This window comes from Cucurbita pepo, chromosome 19 (genome assembly GCF_057944985.1).
Source record: "Cucurbita pepo subsp. pepo isolate OVF chromosome 19, ASM5794498v1, whole genome shotgun sequence".
Classification (NCBI taxonomy): Eukaryota; Viridiplantae; Streptophyta; class Magnoliopsida; order Cucurbitales; family Cucurbitaceae; genus Cucurbita; species Cucurbita pepo.
In genome coordinates this window covers 2,672,782-2,683,723 of record NC_141816.1, presented here as the reverse complement: position 1 = coordinate 2,683,723, position 10,942 = coordinate 2,672,782, and the positions used below count along the sequence as shown (strand labels likewise).

At 35.3% G+C, this 10,942-nt stretch overlaps 1 protein-coding gene across 1 annotated transcript; it reads left to right on the top strand.

Annotated features, from left to right (window-relative positions):
* The first annotated feature begins 8,306 nt into the window (after nucleotides 1-8,306).
* LOC111782307 (protein OCTOPUS) lies at nucleotides 8,307-10,646 on the top strand. The gene has a single exon (XM_023663165.2). The coding sequence runs from the start codon at nucleotides 8,431-8,433 to the stop codon at nucleotides 10,414-10,416; it is 1,986 nt and encodes a 661-aa protein (XP_023518933.2). The 5' UTR covers nucleotides 8,307-8,430; the 3' UTR covers nucleotides 10,417-10,646.
* The last annotated feature ends 296 nt before the right edge of the window (nucleotides 10,647-10,942 follow it).

Below are 10,942 nucleotides of genomic sequence, written 5' to 3'. Positions count from 1 at the left end.
TAGTTTTTTGAAATGTCAATTTTTAAATAAAAAATTAGATTTGGATTGGTTCAATTTCTAACATCTTTTATTTCATGTTTGGCATGCTACCTAATGAAAAATTTCGTCCTTATTTATTTATTTTTTTTAATTTACATTAATTAACAAATGACCTAATTAATGCTACCAACAATTTTAATAAGAAAATAATCTAATTGACACATGTAAATTTAAGCCTATTTTGAATTTTAATTGGCTGAGCCATTAACACGGAAATTTATAAAATCTAGACGGTTTATACATGTAGTTATTTCAATTGAAAATTTTCATATGTATATGGGTCCAAGCCCAAGGTGGAGGCTCTGTTAAAGTGGGTATCATTTTATTCATTGTTTTTAATCAGAAAGCAAAATGGGAAAAGGGAAAAGCCTCTGATTTATTACGAGTTGTGTGTATGTGGGGTAAAGGAATGGGGTAAAGGGACTTCATTTGATTGTCCTTTTGCGTTCATTTTTCACTTGTAATGATGGGTTTTTCTTTTCCCTTCTTTTGTTTCACAGCTAGACTTGTTCTTGCATACCATTCTCTCTTTTACTTTATTAAACACCAAAAGAAAAAAAAAATAAAACAAAAAAAACAAGGGAAAAGAAGCCATTCCACTTGTAACTGTCACTTGGGACTCACTTTTGAGTGAGAATATGGGTTGCCTAATTATGGGCAATAATAATCTAGACATAAAATTAGACAACATTATTTGATATTATAGCGTTCGAGAATTTTTGAAATCTTTGGATGCGCATGTTTATGTTATCTACCTCTCATCAGCTTTTATTACAATTTGCAGATCATTGCTGTAATGTGTGCTCCACACCATTTTATCCTCATTATGAATCCGAAAAGGTAACTTTCATAGTCCCAAGATTATGTTTACTTACCTAGTGTTCTCATTATATTATTTTCAGTCTGCTCTAGATAGACTCATGCAATCAGGCCATGCTTGTTTCCCTTTATGAATTTGTATGCTCTAATTAGTGATAGATTCAACTGCCCAAGAGGCTGCCTCATTTCCATTTTTCAGTTTTTAAAATTTCTATTTGTTGAGATAATTGCCAGATTTTTCATTCTTCTTTCTTTCAACACATGGGCTCTTTACTGATTATCTTTTTATGTAGTTCACTTTGTAGATTCTACTAATAGATCCAATAAAAATAAATCACATCAAGAAGTAGGTATCCTAGGCACTAATATAAGGACCCTAAGTACTTTTCTTCTACTCAGTGTACCTTTTTAGCCTCTCTCAACTTTGGAGTGTTGATTAGATTTTTGGGAAAAAAAACGAAGAACTGTTCATTTTAACTTTTTAGTATTAACTAAATTAGAAAACTTAACCCCAGCCAGAAGAAAAGAAAAGGGAATATAGAACATTAGACTCATTTTCCTTTCAAGATCATCTTGAAGCCTTTAGTTGATGGCTCTAAAAGAGGTAATCCCCATAAACAATGACACAAATATGATGTCTATATGTCGTATTGATGAGAAAATGAACTGAAAACCCATATGTTTGTTATATTAGTGAAATTATATATGTCCTCTGGAAGGAAGTGGAGGGGTGGGGATATGTGAAGACTGGGAAACTGTTCCAATTAATCTGTGTGTCTTTTCGTTGAGAAAATGACAAAGAATTAAAGAAATGAAGAAAGCTCATTCTCACTGCAAAAAGCAGCACGGGAGGGACAAAAACTGCACACACAGTAGACATTAGAATCTCCAGTTCCCTTCACAAAACAACACAATCCAAACATAAACCCTTTTGCCAAATCCAAATCTGTTATCTTCTTAATCTCATCAGTTTGCAGGCTTTGACAGAAACTAAATTAAAAAAAATTTTACTTCCTTCCCCTTCCTTGGTGTGGATCCATAGGCATGCATGGATTTGTTATTATTATTGTTGTTATTATGGTGTTTTTCTGGGCACAGGTGATTGAAAATTGTAGGTAGTTTAATATTGTTTGTAGGATTATCATAATAATTCCAATAGATTGTAGTGTAAGCAAATCTTTGCAAGATTCTTTTGCTGTCCATTAGCCTGGAAGGTGAAAACAAAGTGAAATGATTAAGTTTTTCTTTAATACTGTTTTAGATCCATGTAAGACAACTTTGAACTCTTCTTTATCATTGTTGGTCATTAAATATAGTTTGCAGTACTTAAGAGGGCTTCTTTTCTAGGCTATAATATTCTACTAATTCATTGAATATTTTGTATAGTATTAATGATCGGACTCATTCTTTTGAGATTAGAAGTTCAAATCACAAGTTGCATTACTTTGTTTGATTCGAGATCATTTTTGCCTTTTAACCTCTATTAAATATAAATTAAATTTTTTTATCTCGACAACAATAAGAAGAATCACAGATATTGTACCAACACTAAATAATTTTTGAGTGAGACAAAATATGTCGGAGAAATCATTCCATTGGTAAAACTTAAGGGAACAGGAAGCTTTTCATACCTAATCTTAAAACTTAAATATCAAATCTCAAGTCCTCTCATTCCCATTTCATGTATACATTTATTTGCCAAGAAAAAAAAAAGACTCAAATCATTGGGATTGTTAAAAATTCAAAAGACCAACAAATTTGGAATGGGAGAGAGAGAGAGTAATTATATGTTAGTGGAACATAGATGGGGTGGGATTGTAGAGTTGATTATTGTAAGGTGTGGGCCTTCTTCCCCACAACTTCAACAATTTTGGTCTCAAATTCAATCTCTCTCTACCTATTAACTCTATTAGCTCTGATATCAATGGTTAGAATTGCTTAGCATACACAAATGTTTTATTATTGATGACTTCAGGTATGTACGATAGAAGTATATTTTGGAAGCACCGACTAATAGGGTATATCTACCCTATATATTTCTATAGATTCTTTACAAAATATCTTTCAAATATATCTCTACGAGATCTAGGTATCATGCTCTATATCCAATCATTCTCTTTCTCTCTCTAGAAATCCATGCTGACATTTCCTTATGGGAGCAACTCAATTATTATTATTATTTTTTTATTAGAAAAAACACAGCCAAAACCCTAAATAAAAGACAGGTCGCTTACACAGAAAAAGAAAGAGAGAGAGAGACAAACTCTTAATCCTTTTATGTTTTTTAATAAAGGAAAAATGAAATGAAATAAATAAATAAATAGTGTTTCTTTATTAATAAAGGAAAATTAAAAGATAGAGGACACTAATACACTTTACGCCTCATAATATTGAATAACACCAAAAAAAAAAAAAAAAAAAAAAAAAAAAAAAACACCCACACCTACACCCCAATCAATGAAGTAAAGTTGGTGATAATTACCATCATACCCCTCCCTTTTCTTTTCTTTTCTTTCATGTGATTGCCTCCTCTTCATCGTGACTTTGCGGTGCCCAAATTCCTTTTCATTTCCCTCTCTCTCTCTCTTTATATATAAATTTCTTATTTTTCATTCTTTTTAGGACTTTAAATTAACTACTAAATTTAATTTACTTTAATTTTTTTTACTTTTATTTTGGATTAAGACTGAATAAAAACTTAAATTTACTTTCAATTTATATATATTTGATTATTTTGAATGATAATTATTTTCACTTTCTAAATGTATTTTCTTTATTGGGTTGATTAATTAATATGGACTAAGTTTGTTGTTTTATTTTGAATAATTTCCATCTTTTTTTAAGAAAAAAAAAGTCAACTTTTATCAAATAGATGCAATTTTTATTATAATTAGTGAATTATTAAACTTTCTTTTTATTGTTTGTTTGTTTTTTGTTTAAAATATTAATTTTGAAAAAAAAAAAAAAAAACACAAATGGATTCTCATGTTACTAGTATACGTTCGACTGTAAATTTAAAATTTTAAATATTCATTTGGTTGAAATAGAAAATAAAACAAAACTTTAAGAAATGAAATAAAAATGGCTTGTCTTAAAATAAATTAAAATTTCTTATTATTAATACTTATGTTCATGTTAGTATACTTTTATAATATATTATTGATAAAATCACAAACATATAAAAATAGGACGAAAATTCAACATAATGTTAGGAATAATTAAGATTTGAAAGGAAAAATCCGGTGCGGTCAGGTCCATGGAAGTGATATGAGAACTGTGGGCCCAAAATTTGAGGCCTCGTGTTCAGGAATTGATGCCACCGCGCTTTGTATAACCATACGTAATTCCTACGTATACACGTGTGCTTTCATTTGGTCATTATTATTATTAATTATTACTATTATTATTATTATTATTATTATTATTATTATTATTATTATTATTATTATTATTATTATTATTATTATTATTATTATTATAACTTTTCTTTTGGTTTCTAATCAATTTTCATAATAGGTCAACAATTTCTTAAAATTTAAATTACACAAAATTTATTTTTATTACTATAATAGTAAAATATGAATATTTATATCATTATGGTGTTATTATTAAAGCCTTTATTTGATAATTATTTTTTTAAAAAAATATTTAATGGTAAAAATTAAGTTTGTTCGCTGACAATATTTAATATTATAATTTTTTTAAAAAATTAATTTATTACAGAGTTTAAAAAAAATTTGATAGTATACTTGCAATAATGTAATAAATAGTTTTATGCAAACCCGCCGATCGTTCTTTTTTACTGTGCAGTGTTATGATCTTGACATGCTCATGACAATTCTTAAGGGAAACTCGAGTTTCATTTCTATTTTTTACCTTGCTTTGTGGCTTCGTTAGACCTTAGGCAGGGTTTATGTTCGCCAACCAAACATAACTCATATGAAATGTAAGCTTGTTCAACTACAGACGTCGTCTGTGCGTGCATATTCAATCATCTACGACCTATTTGACTTGCCTCATCAACCATCGTAACTCACATGGTCGTGTTCATCAAGAACGGACCTATGTGTCGTTCATATCATTGGTGCATCTCGAACATCTATCCATTTTGGTTCTATCGAGGTAAGGACCCTCTTGTGTCTATGCTAAGTCATTTACGAAAATTGTACTGGATAAAAGATGCATATTTCAACCTCCGACACATGGCGAGGGTGCAATGTTGGTACACCCATGCCATTTGATATTGTCCTTGAAAACCTATTTCAAAGGAAGTCGCCCGAGACACTCATCTCACAATGTTTGCCTCACTATGACACATTTGTGTGTCATAGGGTAGCTCGCTTAGGCCACTAGGGGTGGTGGAAAGCCTCCACCTAATGTACATTATGAGGTATTTTTTGTCTAGCAGAAGTAGACATGATTCTAACGAATGTTCATAGATCTCGTGGAGCGTCCGTTCGGTGTCCATTTGACACCAAATTTAGTGAGATTTCATCTTTCATATGGACAGACTTTAACTTTAGAACCACAACTCGAACTCCTGCCGAAACCCCGACATTTGATGTTAAGGCCTGTGGCTTTACTCGACCCTTCATCAAACCTATCTTTGACCCCCTTGTCTACTTTTTGCCTCTATCTTGTTTATGTCTCAGCTTGGCTCAAATGCACTTCTTCTTTGGTGTGTTAGATGATGCACCGTCCTCCTCGGTCGCATTCTAGCACTTGACTACCTTGGCCCTCATATGGCCGGATGGGCGCTACTTGAGGGTTGTCGTCTTGTTTGACTCTGTGTGAGAATTACAACCTACTTTTTTCTTAATGTGGTTGTGACATTCTCCCCTACTTAAACTAGTCATCATCCTCAATAACTTTCTTGGGGACATAATAACACCATGGATTGTGACACTCTCCCCACTTAATATCAACATTGTCCTTGATGACGATCCAAACTTTGAAGTGACTGCTAACTAACCTGTTGGAAATAACATGCTTTAGAACGAATACGAAACTTGCACACTACTTATGGGTTATCCCACTGACCTTCTCTTGGTCTCTGAAACTTGCAGCACAAGCACGAAAAACACACACTACCCAATGGTTATGGGCTATTCCACCAAGGACCTAACTCGCCCTTTTCTCAAACTCGACCTTGTACTCACTAGACAAATCATGGCAAAAATAGCACCAACATCTCTTCACCTAAACTAGTGGAGCGTGCAAATGATTCTTTTGAATACACGAGACCTGATGTGTCTTGACAAACCCTTGGTGGATGAGATTGATTCTTATTTCACGACGGGTAGAACTCTCGTCATTGATGTGTCACCTACCTTGTTCCCCAGGTTAGAACAAGTATTGCACAATCGTTGTACCACTGCTGCAATAGTGCAATTGTGACAACCGACACCCTTAACCAACCCTTTAACGAAGAAAAATAGTCACAAGAGACGAGCTTGAATCAAAGTCTACATTTAATTACAAGTAGCTCGTATGGACTAATATTCAAGGCCATGTCAAACACCCTTGGGCAACCTTTACTAGTCAGCCTTCAAGGCCACAATCGACTCCACAAGGGGTCGACCATCATGATTGTGGATACTACCAGAGGCCAACTACCTTGGATCCCAATCGTACCTTAAAGAGCTTGGTCTTTTGGCTTCAAACATGACTCACCCGATTATTTCACCCCTAATAAGAACAAGTGAAATTCGAATTGAACCGTAACTTTTTCGTGGACACAAATCTATATCTAAAAAATAAAATTTAAGAAAGGCGTTCGTATATTGAAACGAGTCAAATTTTCTTTTTAACATTGAAGGCGAGTTTTCACAAAGAAAATTAGTAAAGGTACGATATATCGTACCGTGGGATGAGTAATGAAAAAGATGTTATATGGGCATGAGAAGTGACAAAACAAAACAAATATTTGGACTTTAAGAAATAGCCGTTGAAAACATCAAATTATTACTTATTTATTATTGCAATACAAAATAAAAAGAAAATTCACAATAATAATAATAATAATAATAATAATAATAAAGGAAAATAAAAATAAAAAGAAATCAAAATCAAGTTTTTTTTCCACCTTTGTTATCATCTCATCTCAGGAATCTTTTTAAAAGGAAAATTCACAATAAAAGTAATTAAAAAAAAGTATAATATTTTCTTCTCTAATTTTTTTTTTCTTCTTAAAAGATCATGATCGTTTTTTTTTTTTTTTTTTTTTTTTTTTTTTTTTTTTTGGTTAAAATTTGATTCTATTGGCTAATTTATTATAAAAATGTGTATTTACTACAAAATTTAAATTATTCATTCAATATGTTGCAAGATCTAATACCCAGAATTTAAAATTCAGATTCGATACCTACTAGCCTCGATATTCCTCTGCGTCCCTAGTGTCACGGTCATGCTCGTCCAAGGCGTGTTGACTGCATGCCCATGACAAGCCAAACCCTTTATGTCTTTCCATGTTCTAGTGTTTTACTCTTGTATTTCTACAAAGTATGATGTTTCGGAAAAATCATATCTAGGTCTGTCAGACATGAAATGCCTCAAAATGTACTATGGATGATACAACTAATTGTCAATTTCTCCCTACCAATAGTTATATACTGTGAGCCATTGTTGTTACTGTTTTGCTTGCATATATAACACCTCTTTCAAAACCTCTCTTTCGAAAATTTCTCTCTACCCTCGTTTTCTAAAACCTTCTTCTTAAACCGAGGCCAGAAGCTCGAGCATACGTCGCTGGGCTGTAGGCAACGTAAGAACAAATTGACTTAGCTCACTTTGTTGTTAGGAAGTGAGTGCCGCACAATTGCAAGTCCGCTGCCATCAAAAGTGCGATTGTGACACCTAGCACATGACAGTATTACTTAATTATTTAAAGTACTTTTAGGAGTGACGACTATCTCCACTAACCAACGCAAGTTGTTATTTTAGTATGTTTCATACTCATTTACCAATTTATTAAAATTATGTCTACACAATTCTGACTTTTCTATTTTAAGTATAAAAAAATGAAAAATCAAAGAAAAAATTAATTATTTTCTTTTTCATTTTTAAATTTTTAGAAACATTAAATTAAATATTGTATATGGCAAATTAGTATTAACATAATTGATAGATTGTGTTTATAATTTTATTTTTATAAAAATAAATAAATAAATAAATAAATAAATTGTTTTTCAATTAAATATAAAAGTAAAAATAAGATAGCCAAACAGAGCCTAGAAAGTGTAGGCCTGGGGCAAGGGGGAGTACAGAAGAAGGGTACAAAATGGTAATTTCACAGCGGCGCATGTTCCTAGAATAGTAATTTTCTCTTCTTTTAACAACGCTGAAAGGAAAAAAAAATAATAATTAAAAAAAAGCGATAAGACACGCAGCCTGTGGGCCCCACTTTCTTCTTCCCTCCCACAGAATTTTCAGTCGTTTTAACCTTATTTTGTTTTCTGTCCGTTAGACCCAAATTCTCTCTCTCTTCTTTCTCTCTCCTGATCTCAATTTCACTCTGCTTTGTAACATGACCAGTAGCTGTTGCTTTTGCATTACGAATCAATTTCACCGGTGATGAATCCAGTCACGGAGGCCCTACCGCCATTGCCGCCGCAGCCCCACCGTCCCTCCACCTCCTGCGACCGTCACCCACAAGAGCGTTTCACTGGTTTCTGCCCTTCATGTCTCTGCGAGCGTCTTGCTGTTCTAGAACCTTCTTCGACTTCTACCTCTTCTCGAAAACCACCGCTTAACTCCTCCGCCGCCGCTGCCGCTTTAAAGGCCATTTTCAGACCCTCTGCCGGCGCTGGTCTTCCCTCGGCTGCATCTGGACGGAATAAACCGTCCTCGTTTTTTCCTGAGCTTCGTCGGACTAAGTCGTTCTCGGCGTCAAAGAACGAAGGGTTTTCAGGCGTTTTTGAGCCTCAGAGGAAATCCTGCGACGTTAGGGCGCGGAATACTCTGTGTACTCTTTTCACTCAGGATGATGAACGGAATCCGTTGAAGAATGAAGCTCCTCCGGTCAGTAATGGCGGTGTTCACATTGAGGATGAACCGAGAAACTTGGCTTCTTCGTCTGAAGAAGAAGAACAAGACGAAATGGAAACTGAACCTGAAATTGAGATTTCTGTGGAATCCAATGCCGGTAACGTAGTGGACGACAGAGTTCAAGAAATCGTTGAAGAAGATGAAGAAGAAGAACAAGGCGAGGAAGAGGATCATGAAGAACCAAGTAGGCCGGAAACTGAACTGGTTCAAGACGATTTCAAGAGCATAAAGGATCACATAGATCTCGATTCCCAACCTAAGAAACCCTCCGGTCGTGATTTCAAGGAGATTGCCGGCAGTTTCTGGTCCGCCGCCTCTGTTTTCAGCAAGAAATGGCAGAAATGGAGAGACAAACAGAAGCTCAAGAAACAGAGAAATGGCGGTAGCTCCGTTGCATTGCCGGTGGAGAAGCCGATCGGGCGTCAATTCAGAGAAACTCAGTCGGAAATCGCCGATTACGGCTATGGCCGCCGATCTTGCGATACTGATCCTAGATTCTCCCTCGACGCTGGCCGAATCTCCTTCGATGATCCTCGTTACTCCTTCGAAGAACCGCGAGCTTCTTGGGATGGCTATTTAGTAAGCCGTACTTTCACCAGAATGCCGACGATGCTCTCTGTTGTTGAAGATGCTCCGATTCACGTTTCTCGAACCGATACTCAAATTCCGGTTGAAGAGCCTGCAATTCCCGGCAATGACGACGAAACCGTCCCTGGTGGTTCAGAACAAACCAGAGATTATTACTCCGACTCCTCTCGCCGGAGAAGAAGCCTCGACAGATCAAGCTCGTTAAGGAAGACGGCAGCAGCCGTCGTAGCGGATATGGACGAGGTCAAATCATCCTCAAACGCGAAAGTCTCTCCGGCCACCGCCGATTTCTTCTCCGGTCCAAAATTGGTAGTTCCGGACAAAATCCAAAGAGATTCCAACTCGAATTCCTTGCGAGACGACTGTTCGGAGACCTTCGAAATCCCTTTCAGAAACGGCGAGCGTAAGGAGGCGAAAAAGTCCCGCCGGTGGGGCAAAGGCTGGAACATTCTGGCCTTTATCCACCGCCGAAACGGCAACAAATACGAAGACGACGACCGATACAGCAGCAGAACGAACGGCGTAACCAGATCCTTATCGGAATCATGGCCGGAATTTCGAGGCGATCGAAACGGCGACGTTAGAGCAATCGGAGGAATCGGAGGAACGGGGTTTAATCCAAAAATGATGAGAAGCAATAGCAGTGTGAGCTGGAGAAGCTCGCAGAGCAACAACAATGGCGGATCGTTTGGGAGCAGCATGAGAAAGAGCAACAATGGCGGATTGTGGAGGAAGAAGAAAGAAGATTTGGTGTTGGAGAGAAATCCAAGTGCGAGATATTCACCGAACGAGGTCGTCGACAATGGGCTGTTACGATTTTATCTTACGCCGATGAAGGGTGGTGGCAGCCGTCGTGGGGGGATTGTGAAGAACCGGCCAAATCCGGCACAGTCCATTGCCAGAAGTGTACTAAGACTGTACTGAAAATCAAGAAGAAGATGAAGAACATGATCAAGAAGAATGTGTAATGTTTTTGTTGAATTTGGTGGTGAATTTCTGTGTATTTTTTTTTTGTTGGAATTGGATTAAAAAAAAAAAAAAACAAAAACAAAAACAAGATCATGAACACTTTATTTCTTGCTGCTTCTAATTATGATTTTACCATAAAACTCCCAAATTTACTGAAATAACAAAGATTTCACTGTTTCTTCTTCCTTTAAATTCTTCAAACTATACTTATTTGTTTGTTCTATTGAGCCATATATATATACATATATATGAAGGGTTTATTTTATTTATTTTTAAATTTAATGTCGTCTATTTATAATATTGAATATTTAACCAATTCAATGCTTGAAGGTCGAAAATCAACCGTTAGATAAATCTATAGGTCGAAAATCATTTTTCTGTTAAACCCACACAATAAGTGATGGGAAGTGCCGGTCGAGTTTAAGGGCTTAGGATTAAATTTGTTATTTAAATATCATAAAATCATATGGTCTTTGGCATA